At 43.2% G+C, this 27,342-nt stretch overlaps 1 protein-coding gene across 1 annotated transcript; it reads right to left on the bottom strand.

The window, feature by feature from the left end:
• Positions 1-17,803: 17,803 nt before the first annotated feature.
• LOC116407658 (vicilin-like seed storage protein At2g18540) lies at positions 17,804-20,006 on the bottom strand. Its single transcript, XM_031893399.1, has 3 exons — positions 19,725-20,006; positions 19,249-19,322; positions 17,804-18,315 (listed from the first exon to the last, which is right to left on the bottom strand). The coding sequence occupies exons 2-3, from the start codon at positions 19,292-19,294 to the stop codon at positions 17,804-17,806; spliced, it is 558 nt and encodes a 185-aa protein (XP_031749259.1). The 5' UTR covers positions 19,295-19,322; positions 19,725-20,006.
• Between the last annotated feature and the right edge of the window lie 7,336 nt (positions 20,007-27,342).

Below are 27,342 nucleotides of genomic sequence, written 5' to 3'. Positions count from 1 at the left end.
AAAGGCCAAAAAAAACCACAAATTTTTGTAAATCAGCCCCTTAATGATAGGCTAAATGAGTGCCTGCTCTTCAAAGAAACTGTGATTTATCAATGTTCAAAATCAAATTATTTTTCACGAGTCATGGTTCAAAAACTTGATTCATTGCAAAAACTCAAAAAACTCGGATTTGAAGCTTGCGAGTTCATGTATTCGTCAATGGGTGTTATCTTAGGCAAGCCATATTTTCAAATCAAGTTTTTCTGAGTTTTTTTATTCGAACGAGTTATCCATATTAATAAATAAGTAAGCATTTGAGTTTCTTTTTAAACTCTTGAATTCACAAACTTGAAAATTGATCAAAAAAAGCCCTTTAGTGCCTCAGACACAATTTCACAGCACACAAAGTAGCCATAAACAGACATTTATTCATATCAACAAAATTAGTGAGCCTGGCATTGCCCCCAGTAAATAATAGACTGGAAAGGAAGCGAATAAAAGATGCTTCACATTTAGGGGCACATTTACTAAGCAGTTTTGTGAAAAAGTTGATTTTTTTTTTTACTTATAGATATTTTTGAGATTTATGAATGGGTTTTCTGCCAGTACACATATTTTCCAGTATTTTTTTCTTCAAGAATGTGTTTTTCAGAAATTTTTTGATTACATTTTTGAAAAAAAAATTTTGATGAAAAATTTATATTAACTTTTAGGTATTTTTTTCTGGGGAAGAAAAAATGAAAAACTTTGGCAGGTTTAAGTTGTTGAGTACCATTGAGTCCTATGGAGGCTGCCCCCAACCAGTCAACAGCCACAAAACATGTTACATTACCCATCTGATCCTCCATGTACCCCTATGAGGGGGCTGCCATATTTGTCCAGCAGGAGTCCTTTAGCATTTAGAAGCTGTAACTGACAGGTTGAGAAGGGACAGTCAGGTTGGCAAAACAGTCAGGTGTAGGAACCTCAAGAAACAATTAGTTACAAAAGCAGCCATCTCAGCGAAAAACAATCAACATGACCCATAGGGAACTTTTTATGTACATTCACTCAGTTCAGAGTGAATGTCAATAATTCACCAATGATGGCATACAAGTGGGCCACTAGCTTGAGGGACCTATTGGTCCATGCTCTGAGCGAGCCACCTAAGAACCCACAGGGGACTTGGTTAAGTGTTAAACTGCAGGAGGTGTGTTAATTGTAACTTTGTCATGATACATTTCATTACTGGTAGAGAATATGAGGTGCCTGATTACATTAAATGCCGATCCAACTTTGTTATATACATACTTAAATGCCCATGTGGAGAGACAACTAGAACACTGACAAATAGGATTGGAGAGAATAGAAGTGATGTGAGATTGGGTAAGACTACATCACCAGTAGCAAGACATGTTGGAAAAACATCCAGTCAGTCAACAGTTCATGGGTATGTACCAAAAAGAGGAGGTGACAGGAAACTGATTTTGAAACAGTTTGATCGGAAAATGGATTTACAAGTTAAACACCCTCTCCACCTATGGACCAAATGAAGATTGACAGCTGCCACTATATTTATAAGCAACCTCAGGCTTTAATAAGCCACCGTCTCCATATTTATGGTGTTTATTTCCCTATTTAGGGTGATTACTTTTTGGGCCAGTTCTTCACTTGAATGCAGTTTATGTTGTCTTGTAATTATTATTATTATTATTAACATTTATTTATAAAGCGCCAACATATCCCGCAGCGCTGTACAATAAGTGGGTTTCATACATTGGACATACAGAGTAACATATAAAGCAATCAGTAACCGATACAGGAGGGGAAGGGAGCCCTGCCCAAAAGAGCTTACAATCTACAAGGAGTAACATATAAAGCAATCAATAACCGATACAGGAGGGGAAGAGAGCCCTGCCCAAAAGAGCTTACACTCTACAAGGAGTAACATATAAAGCAATCAATAACCGATACAAGAGGTGAAGAGGGCCCTGCCCAAAAGAGCTTACAATCTACAAGGAGAAAGGGTTGAGACACAAGGTGTGGGAATGGGCATGACAGAGTTGTGAGAGGTGTGGCACAGGGTATTGCTAAACTAGATTAGGGTAAGCTTCTCTGAATAAATGTGTTTTTAGAGATTTCTTGAAGGCAGAGAGATTGGGAGAAAGTCTGACAGTTTGTGGGAGCGAATTCCAGAGAAGGGGGGGCAGCCCTTGCAAAGTCTTAAATGCGAGTGTGTGAGGAGGGAATGAGAGAGGAGTTGAGGAGCAGGTCAGTAGGGGGGTAACAAGCGGGTTGGTTGGTACCTAGAAATGAGTTCAGAGATGTAGGGTGGGGCAGAGTTATGAACTGCTTTAAATGTGAGAGTCAGGAGTTTGAATTTTATCCTGGATGGTAGGGGAAGCCAGTGCAGGGATTGGCAGAGTGGCACGGCAGGGGGATTGGCAGAGTGGCACGGCAGGGGGATTGGCAGAGTGGCACGGCAGGGGGACTGGCAGAGTGGCACGGCAGGGGGGTTGGCAGAGTGGCACGGCAGGGGGATTGGCAGAGTGGCACGGCAGGGGGGTTGGCAGAGTGGCACGGCAGGGGGACTGGCAGAGTGGCACGGCAGGGGGACTGGCAGAGTGGCACGGCAGGGGGATTGGCAGAGTGGCACGGCAGGGGGACTGGCAGAGTGGCACGGCAGGGGGATTGGCAGAGTGGCACGGCAGGGGGGTTGGCAGAGTGGCACGGCAGGGGGATTGGCAGAGTGGCACGGCAGGGGGATTGGCAGAGTGGCACGGCAGGGGGATTGGCAGAGTGGCACGGCAGGGGGGTTGGCAGAGTGGCACGGCAGGGGGATTGGCAGAGTGGCACGGCAGGGGGATTGGCAGAGTGGCACGGCAGGGGGATTGGCAGAGTGGCACGGCAGGGGGATTGGCAGAGTGGCACGGCAGGGGGGTTGGCAGAGTGGCACGGCAGGGGGATTGGGCAGAGTGGCACGGCAGGGGGATTGGCAGAGTGGCACGGCAGGGGGGTTGGCAGAGTGGCACGGCAGGGGGATGGCAGAGTGGCACGGCAGGGGGACTGGCAGAGTGGCACGGCAGGGGGGTTGGCAGAGTGGCACGGCAGGGGGATTGGCAGAGTGGCACGGCAGGGGGATTGGCAGAGTGGCACGGCAGGGGGACTGGCAGAGTGGCACGGCAAGGGGGATTGGCAGAGTGGCACGGCAGGGGGGTTGGCAGAGTGGCACGGCAGGGGGATTGGCAGAGTGGCACGGCAGGGGGATTGGCAGAGTGGCACGGCAGGGGGATTGGCAGAGTGGCACGGCAGGGGGATTGGCAGAGTGGCACGGCAGGGGGATTGGCAGAGTGGCACGGCAGGGGGATTGGCAGAGTGGCACGGCAGGGGGATTGGCAGAGTGGCACGGTAGGGGGGTTGGCAGAGTGGCACGGCAGGGGGATTGGCAGAGTGGCACGGCAGGGGGATTGGCAGAGTGGCACGGCAGGGGGATTGGCAGAGTGGCATGGCAGGGGGATTGGCAGAGTGGCACGGCAGAGGAGGAGCGGTTGGAGAGGTGTATGAGCCTGGCAGCAGGATTCATTATGGACTGGAGAGGGGGCAGTCTTTGCAGGGGAAGGCCAATTAATAGGGAGTTACAGTAGTCCAGTCTTGTAATGGTGCAGCATATAGCTCAAAGTAATCTGTTGTTAATTTTATTATTTTCATTATGTGTTATTTCTGTGATAGGGTGGTGTTGTTTGATTTCCAATTGGAAGATGGAATTGGAATCTGGTGCAAATCAAGATCAACTGGTGCGTGGTCTGGCCAAGTAGCAAACCCTATATATGACTTTACAATTTAAGATGCTTTTGTTGCTCTCCAAGTCTTTTTACATTTGACTGTGGCTCACGAGGACTGAGGACCCCTGATGCAAATACAGCCATAAGCACTCACAGAAAAGCTGCACTGAGTCCTCTATCATTTTTGTACATTTTTGTACTGTACGTTTTTGTACTCTCCTTTAGGGCTCCTTCAGGTTTGGGCACATGTCTGCTTAGTCTGCTCCTTTCTCCCCCTCCCCTCTCCTGCTCCCCCTCCCATACGAATTCATCAGAACTCACTCCCCCCTCCCATCAGAATGTGTGATCTCAGCTACCAATGGCTAGAGCTACAGCAGGAAGCTACAGAAGACCAGGCTAAAATGGCAGCTGCTATCTTAAACAAACAGAGGGAACTTCTAGGGCTGGCTACTCAGGTATGCTAAAGCTTTCTGCAGAATAAATATAGTGTTCTACATGGCGCTAAATTAGCCTTTAAGTTGTTCCTGCATATGCGGTCAGCCAAATCTGCTAGTTTACTTTTAAGAGATAATATTTGTTCAGATTGAACTGATACTGTGTCAGAAAGCAAAGACTATGTATAATTAATTTCTTCTGTTTTAGTTTCTACAGTATGGCCATTTCAGAGATTTCTAGTAATGTCAGCCTGAATAGACCCTTTGAGCTCAGATAGAAAAAGTCACATGGCTTTTCAGTAATAGGTGTTGTGGAGGACTCACTGTCACCGGGGTACTCTTGTTCTGTGTCTTTAGCAGGTTGTGTAGCAGTAGTTTGTTCGATTGTGGTGCTGCACCCTCTGCTCTTGAATGCATGCAGCCATCTTGATTTTTACAGATTGCTTACCTGAAGGGTCTGCAGTTCCGTTTGCGAGGGTTTCTTTACCGGTTTGGGTGACATTTGGGTGGCAGAGGCACTGATCAATGTTAATAATCAAGCAGTGTAGGCTCTTTAGTCAGGGATTAGGGGTACCTACTCCAGAGCTCCTCTGTACACGTCTGTCCCAGAGTCATGGCCATGTCCCCCTATGTAATATATTTTTATAGAGACCTACATTGTTTGGGGTATAGTTTTCTTTTCAAATCTTTCTTGAAGAAATTGGTGCATCCATAGTTTCATCAGCCAATATAGGGTGCACAATTGCAAATTCCATATTTACTGGATTTAGCCAAATACCTAGATCAAGAATTCCAATTCTCATTCAGCTAATTGACTAATAATCATGTATGCTGGTTTCAAGTGTCTGCCAGCTAAAACCTGTTTTTATATTTTTATTGTTTGCTATGGGCAGAGATTGTGCTTATCAGTTTGTAGTTGCAGGAAATCGAGCCTTGTGCTAGTTTTAACACAATACAGGTCTATGGGCATCTTCATAAATTAGTGAAATCATGTCATTTATGAAATAGCTCCAAAAAGGAATTTTTAAAACTCTGGACACACTTTTTTTTACTATTGTTACTGCTCGTTAAAAAATGAGCAGTGATAAATCTGGGCCAGGGTGCTTTAAATAATAAAAATATTTTTATGAGTTGCAGTCCTGATTTTTCTTTCTGTTTCGCTTATTTTCTGCAGCCACTTCCTTCCAAGGTTTATAATTCTTTACGGTATTATTCCTTCCTTTTATCTTACAAGTAATAATCTGACTTGGCTATAGGTTTATCCCACCACATAGGAAAAATTACAGGGGCATTTTAGAGGGAGAACCTTGTTGTTGATGCTTTTTTTTTAATCCAGTAACTTGATTCTCGGTGTTCCATACAAACAAGGCTAAGAATAACCAGCCAAATTAAATGCCCTTTTGTAGGATAGGTCAATATTGTTTTTATTTTTTAAAGGGTTAAAAAGTGCCTTCTAAACTGGCATTGGCTTCTATTCAATGACTGTATTGGGCACTGGCATGTACAGTATCACTAGCACTTTGTAAGTCAACTGAGCACTGCTAGTGAGATCAGTATTTACAACTTTATTAGTGCCGGTGCTTTAGTGTCGGTCTGAAACTGGTCACATATCAGTTGAGCTGGGTTGAAATCCCTTCGGACGAGGATCCCATCGGTGAGTTGATATGTTCCTAGTCTGACAGGTCTCCGTAGGCCGCACTGGGTAATCCCAATCAGCCCCATTGGGCCCAGTTTGTGGGTGGCCAAATCAAGCCTATATCTGCTCAGCTGGTCACGTTGTAACTTAGAAATGATAGAAACATCTTCTATCTATATGGTACTGTGCCTTTGGAGATAACCCCTTTAAAAACCCCCCTCTGTCACGGTCGGCACCCTAAACCAGAACTGATGCCAAGTTCCCTGGTCTCGGCTCGGCTTCACCAGTATTGTGACCGCCTTTGGCTTCGGGAGGAGCCCTCAGCTACTCAGATGCCACCTGGACTTAACTAGGGGAACAAGGCGAAGAGTTCTGGCAAGCAAAGGGGCACGACTGTAGATAAAGTTAGTTAGGCCGAAGATCATGGTACAAAAGGATTGGGCAAGTTCGTCGTCAGGCAGGCTGGGTCGAGGCAGGCAGGAATCAGGGATTGTCAGACAGGCAAGGGTAAAAACCGGATTATCAAACAGCTGGATCAGGCAGAAATCAAGGTCAATGTACAAGCCGGAGTCAGGATACGGATAGCAGAATAGTTGGGAACAGGCCGGGTCAAAACCACAGGAAAACACTAGCAGGATACAGGAACTAACGCACAAGGCTCAGGAAAGGCACCAGGAATCAATCCTATCACGGGCAACGAAAAAGTAAACAAAGTCCCTTTAAATACATTTAAACTTGGCTCCATTGCGCGCTGGATTCATCACACCAGCGGGAAGCGCCTATAAATTACAGCGATGCGCACGCGGCACGCACTAGGAATTGGCCGGCACTGAAGCAAGACGGCGCGGCGGGCGTCCCCGCCATGCCGGTAAGGAATTTTTCATTACACCCTCATTATCAAGACAATTAGTTATATACGGTGCCCAAGTTCAATCTGTACTAAAAAAAAATTGCTAACTTAAAAAAAGGAGAAACAGAGAGATAATCACTGGGTGCTGCCAACTGGTTAGAGCGCTTAACCCCACTGTCCCCCATTACATTGTTTTCCACTTACGGATGTGACAATTTACATATTCCTGTCCATCCCCTCTGTGCCTCTCAGAACCACCTTCTTTTAATACCATCCACATCCAATGAGATCTCTTGTCTTATACATTGTTCTCGATGCGTCTGACCTCTAGAATTCAATCCCAAAATCCCTATAGGATTATTTCAACCCATTTAAAAATATTAGATCCAACCTTAGTGCATTGGCCCACGTTCGTTTACTTTCCTAGTTGTGCCAGTAAGTTTTGTATATGGGGCAGGGGCAATTTTTCAGTATTAAAAAGAGTACAGACCAGTGCTATATAAATAAAATTATACATACACACAGGTACTTTGCAGAGGAAATTTTGGATTGAACTTTAGAGGTAAAGAACAGGAACAGGGGAAATGAATGGAACATGAAAAGATGGAGGGTCTGCAGCAGCGGCCGGGGTCCCACTGCAAAAAATATCTTTGGGGGGGGGGGCGGTAAGGCAGAATTAGATTAGAATGTGTGTGCACTGCTTAAAGCCTGTCTTTTCACATAATTTATAGTTGTTAGATGTGTGAATGGGATAAGATGGGCTGCTTGGATCCCTGTCCAACTGTGAATGAATCACTGACCTGCAGAATGCTGAAATCTACTTCAATCTACTTCCAGTTCCCTGTAGGAAGGAAGAGGGAGGTACAGACAGACGGAACCCTTAGCTGAAGACCTGCTGTGCTCATGAGCCTGGGGACACTGCCGGGGACAGATATGATGATGCACAAAAGCAAAGCTGTTCTTAGGGCAAATGGCTGGGAACACACATGGGAATCATTTCCTGCAGGATTCTTGGAGGTAGAAGTAGTTTTCTTTAGTTCACATCAATTCAGAATTTATTCAGAGTGTAACAGATGCCATTATTAATTAACTTGTTTGATTTACATACAAATTATTCTGGTTTGTGTGGCCATAATTACAGAATAAAACATTTGAACATGTTGCAATCTTTGCACCCTTAGCTCTAAGAGGTTTAGGCTCTGTATACATATTCCCCATGTAACGTGAGGTGCCCATTGATATAAACCGCTGGGAACAAAAAATCAGTTTAACCCTTTTAGTGCCATAGGACGTAGATTCTACGTCCTATGGCACTATCAGGTTTACAAGCGCTGCGCTCGCTTTTAAAGCAGCGCAGCGCTTGTAAACCCTGCGCAACCCCCTAGACAATGAGCAATGAACCACATACTCACCGATCCGGTCCCCCAGCCGCACCGATCGGTCGCTCCAGCCAATGACAGCAGTGGACACGCATTGATGACGTGTCCACTGCTGTCCCTTTAAATATCTCCGCCTACTGTCGGCTCCTCACTCCTGCTGCGCACGTTGGACTTGCTGCCTTCCTGCCAGATTGGTCGCCCCTGATCGCCTGCCTGCCTTGGGTAAGCTGAACTACAACTCTCTACCACTGTTTATTTTGCTTATTTCTATCTCAACTGTCTAAATTTTTTTTTCCCATTTTTTCTTCCATCTTTGTCATTATTACAATTTTGCACACATACACACTTATTTACAACTTTCCCAAGCACACACATACACATACACTTACACTTATCTTTGCATTGTTCTTTATTGTGTATTTAGTGCCCCCAATAGGGCTGTTCTGCCCCAATAAAAGGTAATTATATCTTAGTTGGGATCAAGTACAGGTACTGTTTTATTATTACAGAGAAAAAGGAAATCAATTTTAAAAATCAGAATTATTTGATTAAAATGGAGTCTAAGGGAGATGGCCTTCCGTAATTCAGAGCTTTCTAGATATCGGGCTTCCGGATAACGGATCCCATACCTGTACTAATTTCTCTAAAAATTTGTAATTTATTGAACAAAAAATCAACGGAAAAAAAAATACACCATCTAAAAGTTCAAGGGATCATGTAGAAGTTAATGTGAGCTGCCCTAGGCAAATTGGAACAGTCTTTCTTTGCTTCCTGGGTTGGGAGGTTTCGTGGGTTTTTTTAAAGTGCACGAGAATTCTTATGAAAACAATTTTTTTGTGGGGTTAGAGGTTTGTGAGGATTCTTTTCATGTGATTTTTTGTTCTTGCTTTTTAGAAAAGGCTGTTTTAATAAATGACTTGGCATTTGTGGCTTTAGTGAAAATGAGTTTTTTTTTGTGGTTTCAAAAACCTCTAAGGGCACTAAAATGAGAATGTTGATAAATGCACCTAAAAATACTGACCTAAAATATTCTGATTCCAATCATCCCTGTCTTTCAGATTTTACTGAAAATGAAAATGGCTGGATTTCCCTCTGTACCTGTTTTTTCACTGACATGAATGAAAATCCAAAAGCACCAATAAATAGGACTTTGGGGCTCATTCATCAAAGTACGAGTTTGAATCACGAAATGGGTAAAATTCAGATGCTTTCTAAAAAATAGTATTAGTACGATAATATCATATTGGCGATCCGAAAGTCACAAAATTTTCACATCCGAACGATTGTAAATGGCGGGAAAACCTTTCTGACTTTGCACCTTCAGTGCATGATTTTGGAAGCCTCCCATAGGGCTCAATGGCACTCTGCAGCTCCAACCCGGCCCAAGGAATATCTCCCATAGGGCTCAATGGCACTCTGCAGCTCCAACCCGGCCCAAGGAAAGTCTCCCATAGGGCTCAATGGCACTCTGCAGCTCCAACCTGGCCCAAGGAAAGTCTCCCATAGGGCTCAATGGCACTCTGCAGCTCCAACCCGGCCCAAGGAAAGTCTCCCATAGGGCTCAATGGCACTCTGCAGCTCCAACCTGGCCCAAGGAAAGTCTCCCATAGGGCTCAATGGCACTCTGCAGCTCCAACCCGGCCCAAGGAAAGTCTCCCATAGGGCTCAATGGCACCCTGCAGCTCCAACCCGGCCCAAGGAAAGTCTCCCATAGGGTTCAATGGCACCCTGCAGCTCCAACCCGGCCCAAGGAAAGTCTCCCATAGGGCTCAATGGCACCCTGCAGCTCCAACCCGGCCCAAGGAAAGTCTCCCATAGGGCTCAATGGCACCCTGCAGCTCCAACCCGGCCCAAGGAATGTCTCCCATAGGGCTCAATGGCACTCTGCAGCTCCAACCCGGCCCAAGGAAAGTCTCCCATAGGGCTCAATGGCACTCTGCAGCTCCAACCCGGCCCAAGGAAAGTCTCCCATAGGGCTCAATGGCACTCTGCAGCTCCAACCCGGCCCAAGGAAAGTCTCCCATAGGGCTCAATGGCACTCTGCAGCTCCAGCCCGGCCCAAGGAAAGTCTCCCATAGGGCTCAATGGAACTCTGCAGCTCCAACCTGTCCCAAGGAAAGTCTCCCATAGGGCTCAATGGCACTCTGCAACTCCAACCTGGCCCAAGGAAAGCCTCCCATAGGGCTCAATGGCACTCTGCAGCTCCAACCTGGCCCAAGGAAAGCCTCCCATAGGGCTCAATGGCACTCTGCAACTCCAACCTGGCCCAAGGAAAGCCTCCCATAGGGCTCAATGGCACTCTGCAGCTCCAACCCGGCCCAAGGAAAGTCTCCCATAGGGCTCAATGGCACTCTGCAGCTCCAACCCGGCCCAAGGAAAGTCTCCCATAGGGCTCAATGGCACTCTGCAGCTCCAACCCGGCCCAAGGAAAGTCTCCCATAGGGCTCAATGGCACTCTGCAGCTCCAACCCGGCCCAAGGAAAGTCTCCCATAGGGCTCAATGGCACTCTGCAGCTCCAACCCGGCCCAAGGAAAGTCTCCCATAGGGCTCAATGGCACTCTGCAGCTCCAACCCGGCCCAAGGGAAGTCACTATACCCAAGCTTGAATGAATCCGAAACTTTCATTCTTACTGCAACAAATATAATTTTGTCAATAATTCTTGACGCACAGTACGAAAAGTCGTGCAAATTAGTGAAAAAATCGGTGAAAATATGCACAGTACAAAAAGTTTTTTTTATTCGGATTCAATCATACTTTGATAAATGGGCCCTTTAATGTAATGGTACATACCTGCTGAAACGTTAAAGGAAACCTATATCCCCAGAATGAATACGTAACCAACAGACAGTTTATATTATGTTAAGTGGCCTATTAAATAATCTCCCCAAACAAAATATGTAGAAATGTTGCTTTATTAGTGTAACACTTGTTTGGCTATGATATGGCAAAACCCAGGCTAGTAATGGTATATAGAGCATGTGTTACATGCGACCTTAATACACAGGAGTGGGCCTCCGCTATATGGGAGGTACTAATGGAGTTGAGGGTGTAGTTGGACTACAACTATATAGAGCGTGTGTGGTGCAGATAGAATAATGGACGCCAGAAAGGTTCTTGCTCATGAACTATAGTAATTTTATTGAACAAAGGCACAGCTTGATAGTGCAGCAGGGTTATACTCACAGACACAGCAGTATAGAACTTGTGATCACCGTGGATAATACAAAGGTGACACTTAGACACAGAATAACCCACTTGGAGGATGCACAGAGGATTAGTTGACACCCGAGATATAGACCTTTCAGAAGGGAGTGTTCCGGCCGACTGTGGTCCAGGGGAGAGCTCCTAACACTGGTACCTGGCGTCTAATAAAACCGGTCCCTAAAGAACGACTACAGAGCCGGGGTGGACTAAACCCTTTTACAACTCCTGGTTGGGGCTATTGACTGCCCTTACTAAATAAGCTGACTGTCTCACCACTTCTAGAGGGTGCTATTAATAAACTGACTGTGCTGGCTTTACCTCGTTCACGGGGCCCTGTCCCCGACTTACAAATGGCAGGTTCTCTTTACTGGGGCCGAATGCCTCAGGCTCAGTGACGTGAAGCCTTAGGACAACAGCAGCCAGAGAGGAAGCCACTTCCTTGTGCAAGACACTATATAGTCTGCACAAGGGGAGTGGTCAACGTGCACTAAACCTATAGGGGGCAGCCTAATAACTGTAATCTGAGTGTAGAGGGCTCTGCCCTATAACAGTACAGATAACATAAAGATAAGGGATAACACCATAGGGAGCTTAACCCTATGGGTCCCTACATTAGTTTTGTGCTTACAGAATAATTTCGCTCCTGTTGCTTTATTTTTGTCAGAATTTTATAAACAACCGATTAGAATCCAGTGACAATGAACAAATCACGGTGTTTCTGGTTTTTCCCTACAGGCTCCTGTAACCAAACAACTGCATGAATTCATTCTCACTCCTTGACAAATATGCCCCATAATCTGAATATGGCAGAGTGCTATTGGTTGGACATTTACAGCCAGGATTGGCTAGAACCCTGCTGACCACATGTTCGGAGCTGCCAATGAGTAGGGATACGGGAATGGGGCCCTATTAGTATCCAGTAATCAGTATTTATATGTGTAGTTCAAGCCCAGCTGCTCTTACAGGGATATATAATCTTTCTTTATTTTCAAAATAGGTGGTGGGTACAAAAAAGAAAGGGGGGGGGGAAGTAGGGGTAACATTTTTTCATAAACCATCTCTTTATTAAATTTTTCTTAAAGGGGAATTTCACCCAAACACAAATTTTTTCAAAATGACAACAATTTCAAGCAACTTTAAATATACATCAATTTAAATAATAATAATATTGTTTGGAATACTTTCCTAAGCTCCGCCCCCTGTTGATTCGGCTGACTACTTTGAGCAGGGCCCCCCAACCTTTCTTACTCGTGAGCCACAGTGAAACCTACAAAGCCTTGAGGAGAAACACAAACATCATAAAAAATGATGAAGTTGCCAAATAAGGGCTGTGATTGGCTATTAGGCAGCCTCTATGCACCCTATCAGCTTACAGGGGCTTTATTTGGTAGGAAATCTTGTTTTTATTCAACCAAAACTTGCCCCAAAGTTTAAAAAAAAAAAAAAAACGGCTTTGGGGACACTGGGAGCAACATTCGAGAGGTTGGTGAGCAACATGTTGCTCACGAGCCATGGGTTGGGGATCACTGACTTCCTGCACATGTGATGTCAATAAGGAAAGGAACATCCCAGTGCAGTGCATTGTGGGTTATGTAGTTCCTGCATGCTTCCTGTAAGCTGTGGGGAAGTTGTTACAATTTGTAACATCAGTGTTTCAGTCCCTCCTCCCCTGCCAGGATTTCAAATGATGCAGAAAGAGTAGAACTGTTTTGCAGCTGGATTTCAGCATATAAAAATGGTATTCATTCCTACCCTTTGAAGGAACAGATTACAGTGACGGGTATATTAGGGGTTTCTGTGTTGTGTGGGGCTCTTTAACATATCTAGAGTTCCCCTTTAAAGGGAGTCACCAACAAGTCATTACTCTGTATTACTCAGAACAAGATTTACAATAACTTAATTGCTTTTAGCCAAGGTATCCCAATACATTTTGGTGTTATTATGTATGACATTTGTCATTGCTTCCAGTTTCCTGGTCTCTTCTACCAAATGGATTCATTCTAAAAATGTTTGTGGGGGCATCTATCATTTTCCATTTTTGGGGGGGGGGGGAAATCTGTCTGGCAGTGTAGTGACCCATAGGGTTAAGCTCCCTATGGCTTTACCCCTACCTCTTCACTATCTTTACTGTTATTGGGCAGGGCCCAGGTTCAGTTATGTAACTGATATCCTTATAGGTCTATACAGGTTGACCACTCCCCCTGCAGACTGATATAGTGCCTGGCAGGAGGGAGTGTCTTTCTCTTTTGGCTGCATGCTGTGTCCTAGGCAGAGCCCCATCTGAGCCTGGGAGTAGTCAGGCCCCAGTAACACTACTGGAACAACTAAAGTCGGGGACAGGGCCCCGTGAATGAGAACTAGTAAGCACAGCAGAATATTTCATAGCACTCTCTAGGAGAGGGGAGTACAGTCAGTCTAGCTAGAAAGGGTAGCCATTTGCCCCACCAAAGGAGTTATTAAGGGTTTAGCCTACCCCAGGCTCTGTATGCCTTGCTGTAGGGACCACAGTTAAGACACAGGTATCAGGCAGTACTTACCCCTGAACCACCGTTGGCTGGAAGGGATCCGTTCCAGTAAAGGGCATCCATCTTGGGCTCTCAGCTAATACTCTGCACATCTCCATGTTGGGCTATACTGTTCTTAATGGTCACAACTGCTATTTACCGCTGTGACAATTCTATATCAACTGCTTGTGAGTATATGATAAACATACAAAAAGAAAAAGGGATTGATCAATGCACATTCCCTGGTCCCCTGTTTCATAAGCAAACCATCTATTAGTTTCATGCTAGTGCATACAGTATATTGACAAAAAACAGGGGTTTTTAGTTACAAAATTATGATCATAAGATTGGTAAGCCCCCATACCACGTCTTTTTGTATGTTTGTAGTTAATTTGGCCAGATCAGTTGCACTTCCATTGTATTTGTATACTTTATTTAGCCTTGGAGTGCTCCCACAACCTCCTTTTGTGTATTTATGTAGTTTAGCAGATTTAATTCTGCAGAAAGAATGGCCAAACTTCCATGTGGGTTCAGCACCCCCACACCCGTCCCTTTAATGGTGGTCTTATGCCTTTAAAAAGAATGGGTGTTGGTTAATGGGCAGTCTTCTCCTTTACAAGCCGCAAGCGGGGGAGGATTGGGCCTGGGGAACCAGGCAATCTCTCTCTATATAAGCATAAGGCATGGGAGTGACTAAGCCCTCTGATTCAAACCAGCCCCCAGGTCAAGAATGGCAACAGTGCACGGGAGTGCCAGCCTTTGAAAAATATAACCAGAGGTAAATAGATAGGACCACCATACGGGGTTTACCTTGACGTGGTATGGGGGCTTACCAATCTTATGATCAAAATTTTGTAACTAAAAACCCCTGTTTCTTGTCAATATACTGTATGCACTAGCATGAAACTAACAGACAATTTACTTATGAAACAGGGGACCAGGGAATGTGCATTGATCAATCCCTTTTTCTTTTTGTATGTTTGTAGTTAATTTGGCCAGATCAGTTGCACTTCCATTGTATTTGTATACTCTATTTAGCCTTGGAGTGCTCCCACAACCTCTTTTTGAGTATATGACAACCCTGCATCTGTGTCTTGGACAATAAATCTGTATTATAGTTTACCATAAGAATCCTCTGGCGTCCATTTATATCATCTGCACCACACAACCTCAGCTAGGTGTAGTTCAACTACACCCTTGCTCCATAGTAAATCTCCCTCTTAGCGGAGGCCCATGCCCAAGTAGTAAGGGTCGCATGTAACACATGCTCTACACTATGCTACTAGCCAGGATTTGCCTTATTTAAGTCAAACAAGTGTTACAGCAGTATAGTTTGTTTCTCAGTATTCCATTGGAGGAGAATAAGAGGTAAGTCATTAGGGAGTATTTCTTAAAGGGCTATGGTACAATGCATTATAGAATGTTTTTGGTGCTTGGTGCAAACTTATCCAATTTGTGTCCTCCTCTCCCCTCGGCCAAGCCAAACAGAGCCAATCAGGTTGTAGCCTAAAAAAAACTACTAACAGTCCATGTTTTTGTAGTACCCGACCCAATGCAAGAATCTACTGTGCACTCAGTTGGCCTGAAATGTATACACCACTGGTATAGACATAGTTTATAGGTAAAATAATGGGCAACTTATGGTATTACTGGCCTTTAACAAGGATTACGGTAAGCCAAAGCCGATACAGACATTACTGTGTATAGAAAATAAATCGAGAGAGTCAAAACAGAATCAGGAGAAAGAGAAAACTGTAAAGATGATTATTTACTGACAGATACAGATTTCTGAAATTTTATCTAAACTACATAACTTTAGCTGTGATATAAAAAAGTTAATAAAAAGTGTAATACAAAATAAAAAAAACGACTTTATTTTATCTCAATGATATAGGAGAGCCAATATGATCATTGCATTTCATTTGCAAAGCTTAACTGGTTTCTCCATGGCAGCTAACCTGATTATAAAATATTTAAGCAAAAATGATACCATTGAGCAAAAAAAGAAAAAAAAAAGGTGGCACTTTCTAGTTTAAAAAGGTTGTAAACCCAGCCATGATGCTGTCCCACCGCATCCCCTAGTTTTGCTGGAATATGTAATTATAGATGCAAGAAAATTCACCAAAAAAAGTTGAACTGTTTATTTCATATAATTCTATAATTTATTATAAAAGTGCAATAATTATCATTATTAAATCAGCTATAATTACACATCATGACTTTTTGGATTTTCATAAATACCCATAAAGTGACAGAAGGCACTGTAAGATTTAGTATAGTGCTTTAATGGAAATGTATTGCCAATATGCCTTTATCTCTATGGAAATGACAGTGTGGAGCTCTCTGACAGTTCAGCAAGTGGAAGCATTGTGGTAAATGATAACTTTTTACTTTTGGGATCCATCTAGGAACGGGTCCGCGAGTAGCACACTTGGGCTGAGCGGTAAGTGCTTCCCTGTTTTGTTTTTTACTGGGTAAACGATAACTACCTGCTTCAGGACTGAAAGTTAGCTAGTAGTTGTGCAGACTACATTCAAATCATTAGGAGAGAGTATAGGTGGTCATTTCTGTATAATCCTGCAAATAAGTGACCATTCCATTATTTATTTAAAGGAGAAGGAAAGGGTTAAACTCTCAGCCCCATAAATCAAAAGTCCTGAAGTCCCTTTAGCTGATCGCTACCTTTTTGTACCTTAATGTCTTGTCTATTTGCAGCAGTGCGCGTCGACTTCTCAGTATACATCGTTCATTGCGGCCGCCATGTCGGATATTTAAATTAGTCCAACATGGCGTCGCTTAACCTAATGCGCCTGCGCGAATCCCCCCCTCCCGACGCAAGTGGGACGTGCAGTACTGTGCAGAGGGTCTGATGGAAGGGGAGCGCGCCTGCTTCTGCGTGCTCACTGAAGAGAGACATGCGCATGCTCCACCTACAGTCCTGGTCGTAGGGTCTGTGCAGGAGTGAGGCATTATGGGAATCCTCTTTACACAGCTCAGCGTTTTTTCTTCCTGTTTGGCTTCTGAAATATGGGGAGACTTTAGGGCCCTATTGAGAGAACTGAAGGTATGCCTGCAGCTTGGGATTAACTCTTTATTAGCCTTTCCTTCTCCTTTAAAGTTACATGTTAAATTCTCTCCAAATCTAAAGGCACCTGATTGGTTGAGATGAATTTGACCTCACTGACAGACCTACTAATACATATTAGAAAATGTCCATCACAAAAAGGGTATTTTGAGTCTTTTATGTCTTTTTCATATCCAGTCTGGTTAAACTGCCATCAGTGTGAAGGCTGATAATTACAATCATATTATCTAAATATAACAACAGGCTCATATGTAAGTGCAAACGAGTACAAATCAGAAAACAGTAACTATAATTACTAGGAAAGCTTTGACATTGCTTTTATATTGATTCAAGACCTTTTAGGAGTAATTTAATTTGTTCACTAAACTACCAACAGCGGATTGTTTCTGCTACTATCTGCTTCTATATGAGGCTAGATTTTGTAGGACTTCAACCTTTTAGTAGATATATAATGTGAACTGCTCCTTGCTTTCTATTTTTTGAGTAGTTTGGAATTCAGAGAGCGGATATGAACAGAAGAGGGTGTGTATGGAATAAAAAGGTGAACTTTCCCTTTTCAAACATTATGAAATTGCAAATTGTTACTGAATACAGCAGCTCCTTTCATTCTCCCTTCTTTGCTCCTCAGCTCTCCTTCTAGCCTCTTCTTCTCTCCTAGCCTCTTCTTCTCTCCTCCTAGCCTCCTCTTGTCTTCTCCTAGCCACCTCTCTTTCCCTGGCCTCTTCTTCTCTCCTCCTAGCCTGCTCTCTTTCCCTAGCCTCCTCTTGTCTCCTCCTAGCCACCTCTCTTTCCCAAGCCTCTTCTTCTCTCCTCCTAGCCTCCTCTCTTTCCCTAGCCTCCTCTTGTCTCCTCCTAGCCACCTCTCTTTCCCTAGCCTCTTCTTCTCTCCTCCTAGCCTCCTCTCTTTCCCTAGCCTCTTCTTCTCTCCTCTTAGCCTCCTCTCTTTCCCTAGCCTCTTCTTCTCTCCTCCTAGCCTCCTCTTTCCCTAGCCTCCTCTTGTCTCCTCCTAGCCACCTCTCTTTCCCTAGCCTCTTCTTCTCTCCTCCTAGCCTCCTCTGCTCTATTCCTAGCTTCCTCCTCTTTTCTAGCCTCTCTTTTTCTCATAGCCTCCTCTCTTTTCCTAGCAAAAAAACTTCTCCTAGCCTCAAATCGTTTCCTATCCATAAATCTTCTCCTATACTCCTCTTGTTTCCTTTTTTCTTCCATGTCAATATCATGGACATATCTTAGCAGGAATTTCTTTCTCTTTATACGTTCTTCCCTTGGGTTCCTTGGGTTCCCCATACGGAATGTGACATTATCCAAAGCAGATTTAATGAGGTTGAGGAAATCTCTACTTCTCTCCAGTGTCTGTATCTGATCCTCTTCAGAGTAATTCTCCACTGCCACAACCACCTCTGCCCCCAAACATTTAAACATCTTTTCAGCTTCAGAATAATTCCCACTGGTTTTGAAGGTGAGAACAACGATTGGGAAAACACCTTAAAGACAGAAAAAAACAAAATATGCATGTAGCATAAGCGATACCCACCATATTGCAAGTTACACTATGTTTTTTTCCACAATTTATAATGTATTGTGCATTACACAGCAGTTTACTAGATTATTAATTTGAAGGCTTTAATCCAAAATGATAATATTTTGTGTGGACTCTCTGTGTATGTGTCACTGGGTGCTGCTGGAAAGGGGTAAAACCCTTTACTCAATATCTTCCTCACCTTCCACACAGGTTAGGAACTCAAGCACTCTCATACCCCTGCACTATTACAATACACTAACTATTGTTAGTGTAGCACATCATTACCAGTAATAATTCTCATATATATTCCCAGTGGCACTCACTTTCTTGACTGCCAGAAAAAATGGCTTTTTTATATATGCCAATTTTCTAGATCTCATTGGACTGCTTTGACTTTAGAGTTCAGAGGTGAAACTGAACTGATTTGGTCAGACGAGTGTTGCATTCATTTTAATACAGATGCAGTCAGCAAATTTTTACATTTTCTTTCACCATGTCCAGACACCATTTTTTGAGTGTTGAATCCTGCCTCTGGATGGTGCTAGAGTGCAAAGACTTGCCAGCAAAACATAATATAAAACACCATAGACCATGCACCACCTGGTGGTGAACTTTGGTGTTTCTTTCATCTGTGAAGAAGAGGCATAATGCGACAACATGGTAAGGAAACTTGGCTGCATCTGAATGTTCATGGATGCAACCACCTTGTGTCAAGTAAACAAGGTTCTAATTTCATTATTTACTAATGGCAGAAATAAGGCTATACCTGCCCCAAAAACCATGCATACACTTGTATAAGCTGTCTGTACTCAGTCAGATAGATTATAGAATGATATACACCTAGATTGCACTTACAGACATTAAACATTCACTTTTGTATATAATTGATTTTTACCTGTGAGGTCTCTGCAGTTTTTAAAAAAAGTTGTAATTTGTTGCATCTCCTGCTCTGGCAATGTGTGCAGCACCCTGCAAATAAAATATGCAACAGAAGGAAACTGGCATCAGAGGAGTAGAATCTGGGATGTTTGGTTGAATTGGCAGCCTAAGAGGATTTTACAACCTACCTATTTCCTTGATAATATCTGTACCACAGCCCTCTACAACAACTGGACCCAACAGTTAAGGGGATTTTGTCAGAAATTTGACCGAGTTTCCCAGGTGCCCTCAGCCATGTGACTTGTGCTCTAATAAACTTCAGTCACTCTTCTGTGCTGCAAGTTGGAGTGATGTCACCCCCTCCCTATCCCCCCCCCCCCCCCGATCAGCAGAACAATGGGAAAACCATTCATTGATACTAGATTTCCATGCCTCATTTCCATGCTCAAGTGTGGGATGAACAAAAGGTAAGTAAGTAAGTACATTTCTTACCTACAAACAAATATCGGAACTATAAAGTCTGTATAATTTGGGTCCAACTCGGAATCCTCCAGCTGGGACACAAAGTCTTCATAACTTCCTCTCCATTCCACCTTCTTATTGAGGGGCACAAAATTACCTGGAAGTAGAAATAAATCCTATAAATACTCTTAGATGAAGCCATTTTCTTAGATTCATTTACAAACGGTGATGTAATTTACACATGAACTCAGCAAACGGCCATTTTTGGCACTTTGCACACTGCCTTTCAATGCAATTGAGTGTCACTTAGTGCCCATTCTCAAAGCACTTGTGTGATAGGGGCATTTCTGGTTTCTGCACTTAAACAAATGTATAATTCTACATGTATAAATGTATATAAGGCTTGCAAAGACTCATACATTGTAAGTCCCTAAGATCAAATTTGTGTGGAATTCGCTCCCACAAACTGTCAGACTTTCTCCCAATCTCTCTGCCTTCAAGAAATCTCTAAAAACACATTTATTTAGAGAGGCTTACCCTAATCTAGTTTAGCAATACCCTGTGCCCCACCTCTCACAACTCTGGTCATGCCCATTCCCACACCTTGTGTCTCAACCCTTTCTCCTTGTAGATTGTAAGCTCTTTTGGGCAGGGCTCCCTTCCCCTCCTGTATCGGTTACTGATTGCTTTATATGTTACTCCTTGTAGATTGTAAGCTCTTTTGGGCAGGGCTCTCTTCACCTCTTGTATCGGTTATTGATTGCTTTATATGTTACTCCTTGTAGATTGTAAGCTCTTTTGGGCAGGGCTCTCTTCCCCTCTTGTATCGGTTACTGATTGCTTTATATGTTACTCCTTGTAGATTGTAAGCTCTTTTGGGCAGGGCTCCCTTCCCCTCTTGTATCGGTTATTGATTGCTTTATATGTTACTCCTTGTAGATTGTAAGCTCTTTTGGGCAGGGCTCCCTTCCCCTCTTGTATCGGTTATTGATTGCTTTATATGTTACTCCTTGTAGAGTGTAAGCTCTTTTGGGCAGGGCCCTCTTCACCTCTTGTATCGGTTACTGATTGCTTTATATGTTACTCCTTGTAGAGTGTAAGCTCTTTTGGGCAGGGCCCTCTTCACCTCTTGTATCGGTTATTGATTGCTTTATATGTTACTCCTTGTAGAGTGTAAGCTCTTTTGGGCAGGGCTCTCTTCACCTCTTGTATCGGTTATTGATTGCTTTATATGTTACTCCTTGTAGAGTGTAAGCTCTTTTGGGCAGGGCTCCCTTCCCCTCTTGTATCGGTTATTGATTGCTTCATATGTTACTCCTTGTAGAGTGTAAGCTCTTTTGGGCAGGGCCCTCTTCACCTCTTGTATCGGTTACTGATTGCTTTATATGTTACTCCTTGTAGATTGTAAGCTCTTTTGGGCAGGGCTCCCTTCCCCTCTTGTATCGGTTATTGATTGCTTCATATGTTACTCCTTGTAGAGTGTAAGCTCTTTTGGGCAGGGCCCTCTTCACCTCTTGTATCGGTTACTGATTGCTTTATATGTTACTCCTTGTAGAGTGTAAGCTCTTTTGGGCAGGGCTCTCTTCCCCTCTTGTATCGGTTATTGATTGCTTTATATGTTACTCCTTGTAGAGTGTAAGCTCTTTTGGGCAGGGCCCTCTTCACCTCTTGTATCGGTTACTGATTGCTTTATATGTTACTCCTTGTAGAGTGTAAGCTCTTTTGGGCAGGGCCCTCTTCACCTCTTGTATCGGTTATTGATTGCTTTATATGTTACTCCTTGTAGAGTGTAAGCTCTTTTGGGCAGGGCTCTCTTCACCTCTTGTATCGGTTATTGATTGCTTTATATGTTACTCCTTGTAGAGTGTAAGCTCTTTTGGGCAGGGCTCCCTTCCCCTCTTGTATCGGTTATTGATTGCTTCATATGTTACTCCTTGTAGAGTGTAAGCTCTTTTGGGCAGGGCCCTCTTCACCTCTTGTATCGGTTACTGATTGCTTTATATGTTACTCCTTGTAGATTGTAAGCTCTTTTGGGCAGGGCTCCCTTCCCCTCTTGTATCGGTTATTGATTGCTTCATATGTTACTCCTTGTAGAGTGTAAGCTCTTTTGGGCAGGGCCCTCTTCACCTCTTGTATCGGTTACTGATTGCTTTATATGTTACTCCTTGTAGAGTGTAAGCTCTTTTGGGCAGGGCTCTCTTCCCCTCTTGTATCGGTTATTGATTGCTTTATATGTTACTCCTTGTAGAGTGTAAGCTCTTTTGGGCAGGGCTCTCTTCCCCTCCTGTATCGGTTACTGATTGTTTTATATGTTACTCCTTGTAGAGTGTAAGCTCTTTTGGGCAGGGCCCTCTTCACCTCTTGTATCGGTTACTGATTGCTTTATATGTTACTCCTTGTAGATTGTAAGCTCTTTTGGGCAGGGCTCCCTTCCCCTCTTGTATCGGTTATTGATTGCTTCATATGTTACTCCTTGTAGAGTGTAAGCTCTTTTGGGCAGGGCCCTCTTCACCTCTTGTATCGGTTACTGATTGCTTTATATGTTACTCCTTGTAGAGTGTAAGCTCTTTTGGGCAGGGCTCTCTTCCCCTCTTGTATCGGTTATTGATTGCTTTATATGTTACTCCTTGTAGAGTGTAAGCTCTTTTGGGCAGGGCTCCCTTCCCCTCCTGTATCGGTTACTGATTGCTTTATATGTTACTCCTTGTAGAGTGTAAGCTCTTTTGGGCAGGGCTCTCTTCCCCTCTTGTATCGGTTATTGATTGCTTTATATGTTACTCCTTGTAGAGTGTAAGCTCTTTTGGGCAGGGCTCCCTTCCCCTCCTGTATCGGTTACTGATTGCTTTATATGTTACTCTGTATGTCCAATGTATGTAACCCACTTATTGTACAGTGCTGCGGGATATGTTGGTGCTTTATAAATAAATGTTAATGTAATGTAATGTAATGTGTTGTGAGTTGTTTGTCTCTAGTGGTGCCCACACACCCTCCTGAAAACCTAGTTGGACAGGTTTATTGGTTCTTTGTTTGGTAGTTAATGCCATAATTACGTTTTCATAGCAGGAACAATATCTAGTAGAACCTTATTTTGGAACCAAATCAAGTTGTATTATCCGGCAAATAGACACAAATGTGTTCTTATGTATGGATATATAAGAAGGCATTTGGCAAACATATGAAAGTTATAAAACCTATGAAAAGCAGACCAAGTTGAATGGGAACAATGGTAGCATTATTGATCTCTTAATTTTGTTGGCACGACTTCAGTAAAGTGGGAAGTTAGGTTTACCGCTGATGACAACAGTTAAAAAATTTTTCCCTAAAATTAAATGAAACCATTACTTTTTCGTGAAATGTAAAAGCATTAAGGTGTATTAAATAAGTGGTAGGGAAGCATACAAAAACCACAAGAGGAAAATATGTTTTTAGGATCTATACATACTACAATAAGTATTATATAGCAGTCAAGAGGGCAAAATAGAAAACAAGTAGTTGCATATTAATGCAGCTGCTTACGTACCCAGCTGAGCGTAAATCATTCTCATCTCAAGGTCGTTCATCCTTCCGAACCCTCTGTTGTCCACCACCGTGATGGTGGGTGTGAGTCCATAGGCTCTCCTCTCCATGGTTACAGCACCCCCACTTGAAATCACCCCTGATTTGGCATGGATTTCATACTTTCTTCCATTCAGAACATATCTGAGTGAGTTTATGAGGGCAGACTTGCCGTGCCCTGTGAGCCCAAACAGCTGCAGTAGGACCCGATTGTAGCCCTGGTTCCCCAGAGCACAGTTGTCAAGGCTGAAATTCTGAATAGAGTCTCGGAGCTGGTTCAAACCCATAGCTGATCAGTCTTGTCGGAGACGAAGATCCCTCGGCTGCTCTTTCCCTGTTGCTTTTTTTTAGCTCTATAGTTTACTTTCACATTGCATTTAGTTTTATTTTACCATTTCTTGGCACCTTTCCCTCTTATATTGTGTTTACTTTCATATATATCTGTAGGGAGGAAGTGTTGGGTTCCCACACTTACCCCTCCCCCTGCAGCTATTCCCTGTAGTGGAACTAGCACTGAGCCTGTGCCTGTTTGTTGTGGGCAGCTGCCTAGCAACCATCGGAACAGCAAGCTCAGGGCTGCAGGAAATTGCAAAGCAGCCTGGGAGCCACAAACAGGAAAAGGAAACTGGAAAGCCTGGCAAAGGAAGTCAGGGGGAGGAGAATGAAAGTTCCAGTGTTCAGGAAGCTGCAAGTGGGCTCAGAGAGCTGAAGGGCCCAACAAGAATCTGTCCTTTGGAACAGACTGGTACAGGTAAGGCAGATCCTGTACCTAGAATAGGGTTGCCACCTCGCCTGCCCGGGAAGTCCGGCATGATGTCACGGTGGAGGGTTTACACAATGATCGCTGATTGGCTAATTGCTGCATTGATCTTAAAGAAGCCTGCCCATTTTTTCAAATAGAGAAAACCGGGCAGGTACACTGTAGTTTAGACCCAGGTTGTGGACAGGTGGCAACCCTAACCTGGAGAGAAAGAGATTCTGTGAGGAGTCCAGGCTGGTGGAACAAACACCTACAGGGAGATCCCCATCTGAGTATATAAGGGGCTAGTAGTCGCACTGCATGTCTGTAGGTGCTGGACTCGCCAGAAGGTTCCATGAAACATCTCCAAAGAGAGTTTGAAGTTGTTAGTGAGAGAGCTTGCACTGGCAGAGGTAGTTAGTGAGAGAGCTTGCGCTGGCAGAGGTAGTTAGTGAGAGAGCTTGCGCTGGCAGAGGTAGTTAGTGAGAGAGCTTGCGCTGGCAGAGGTAGTTAGCAAGGCCCTTATTTCCACTTAACACTGAGTTTTAAATGTATTAGTTTTCCCTTTAAATTCATTTATCAAGTACTGTGCATGCATTATTATTGTTCCTAGTGGGGCCACCCGTAGGTGCACTCCCGGATCCCACTAGGTGGAGGCACTGCACTAACAAGTACCAGGTACCTAGTCACTCCCAATACTACTGCAGAGTGATTCAGGTTTGTACCGTGCCATCAGGTAAGCGCCACACATGGAGTGTAACACCAGTGCCAGAAGCTGTCTCCCAGAGACTCCATTTTAATCAAATAAGAGTTTGGAATTCATTCCCAGAATTCCTTTTGTTTTCTTTTGTCTGTATGAGGCAGTCTCCTCAACCATATTTATTTGTTTGTAGAACCACATGGTGACTCTACCAAAGCCAATCAGAAAACCCTGAGCCTCAAGAAAGGCGAAACCGGTCTGTCGTTGGGAATCTGATCAGCTATTATCCCGGCTTGAGCTTCAAAAACCCAGTGGGTGAGCTTTAGCCTATAGGATTAACCCATGTTAATGGGATTTTTTTTAAGAGTTTGGAATTCATTTCCAGAATTCCTTTTGTTTCCTTTTGTCCGTATGAGGCAGTCTCCTTAACCTTATTTGTTTGTTAATCAAATAATTCAAAATTTTAAGACTGATTTCCTTTTTCTCTGTAGTAATATAATAGTGCTTTGTAATTGATCCCAACTAAGATAAAATCCCAACTAAAATTAATCCTTATTAGGAGTAGAAACCCTATTGGGTTTATTTAATGGTTAAATGATTCCCTTTTCTCTGTAATAATAAAACAGTACCTGTACTTGATCCCAACTAAGATATAATTACCCCTTATTGGGGGCAGAACAGCCCTATTGGGTTTATTTCATGGTTAAATGATTCCCTTTTCTCTGTAATAATAAAACAGTACCTGTACTTGATCCCAACTAAGATATAATTACCCCTTATTGGGGCAGAACAGCCCTATTGGGTTTATTTCATGGTTAAATGATTCCCTTTTCTCTGTAATAATAAAACAGTACCTGTACTTGATCCCAACTAAGATATAATTACCCCTTATTGGGGCAGAACAGCCCTATTGGGTTTATTTCATGGTTAAATGATTCCCTTTTCTCTGTAATAATAAAACAGTACCTGTACTTGATCCCAACTAAGATATAATTACCCCTTATTGGGGCAGAACAGCCCTATTGGGTTTATTTCATGGTTAAATGATTCCCTTTTCTCTGTAATAATAAAACAGTACCTGTACTTGATCCCAACTAAGATATAATTACCCCTTATTGGGGCAGAACAGCCCTATTGGGTTTATTTCATGGTTAAATGATTCCCTTTTCTCTGTAATAATAAAACAGTACCTGTACTTGATCCCAACTAAGATATAATTACCCCTTATTGGGGCAGAACAGCCCTATTGGGTTTATTTCATGGTTAAATGATTCCCTTTTCTCTGTAATAATAAAACAGTACCTGTACTTGTGTTTTTCTAAATCAAACAAAGTGGCCACTGAAAAACTCGTTGCGCGTCAGTCGCGCTCGTCACTATAAATCACCCACTTCAAATTTTAAATCTTAATAGTAAATTATTCACTATATAGTATTTATATATTGTTTTAATACAAATAGAAGTTTTAATACATTAGAAATATTGTTTGCTGCATTTTAGTTGGTGTTGAATTCCCACAATATTCCCGCCCCGCCAACCCCACTGCAAAGATACTGGAGGCAGTGCCTCCTCCCTAACTGGTTTGACCCTAATAAATACCGTCATAGAAATAATTATGCTTATTAATATAAACAAACACATCCAAAGCCAGTCTCCTCTTGGTACGACTTTAATGACAAAGTTTCAGGTAACAACAGAATTCGTCAGGTATTTGCTAGAAAGGGTCGAACCCTACGTGCTCTGATTTACTAAAAGGCATTTTCCATTTCACAGAAAACTGACTAAAAATTGCTTTTTCCCCATAAGTTTGAATTATTTTCATATTTATGAAAAGACCGGTTTGGCCAAAATATTTTCTGCTCAAATCCATTTTTGAACAAAAGTGAATTTTCCCTACTAAGTGTTTCCGGCGTCCCCACAAGGAGGTAGCAAAACCATTAAGACTGTTAAATCCCACCAAGTTTTCCAGAATTATGTTCAAATGTAACAAGAATTTGTTTGCACTGGGCATTTATTTTTAATCATAGAAATACTGAATCAAAAAAAAAAGTTTTGCACAGTAGAGAAAATATGTTTCCAATACAGGTATGGGATTGGTCATGCAATAATACATTATCTAAAAACCTCAGAAATACAGGCTGTTTTCTATTTAAAGGTCCCCATACACGTTAAGATTTGCTCACTTCGCGATGTCGCCAAGCGAGCGGATCTTCACCCAATATCCCCACCTATGGGTGGGTGATATCAGGGAGCATGTAGGCTAATTCGGTCGTTTGACCCCAGGCAATGGGGCAGTCGGTTCGGGGACCGCATCAACGAGCCGATGCGGTCCCCAATCCGACTGAATGCTCTAACCTGCCCGATTGATATCTGCCCAATTCCAGGCCAGATATTGGTCAACCAGGCCCCTCGTTTCTGCCCCTACACGGGCCGATAAGCTGCTGAATCTGTCTAAGGGACCAATATCGGCAGCTACAATCGGCCCGTGTATGGGGACCTTAAGGGCCAGATTTATCAAAATGTGAGATTAGAGCTCAATACAACAAAATTCACCCACTTTTTGTTTATTCAAATGGGATTTTCAGAAGCGTATTTATTAAATGGGGAACTCTATCTTTCACCCATTGATAAATATGCTTCTGAAAATCCCATTTGA

Source organism: Xenopus tropicalis, chromosome 9 (assembly GCF_000004195.4).
Source record: "Xenopus tropicalis strain Nigerian chromosome 9, UCB_Xtro_10.0, whole genome shotgun sequence".
NCBI classification, from domain to species: Eukaryota; Metazoa; Chordata; class Amphibia; order Anura; family Pipidae; genus Xenopus; species Xenopus tropicalis.
This window is presented reverse-complemented; position numbering and strand designations above follow the sequence as displayed.

Coding starts and splice junctions, on each gene's coding strand:
- LOC116407658 (XM_031893399.1), bottom strand. CDS start 19,294: ATGCAACAAATTACAACTTTTTTTAAAAACTGCAGAGACCTCACAG. Junction 18,316..19,248: donor AAACTGCAGAGACCTCACAG/GTAAAAATCAAT, acceptor TCTGTCTTTAAG/GTGTTTTCCCAATCGTTGTT.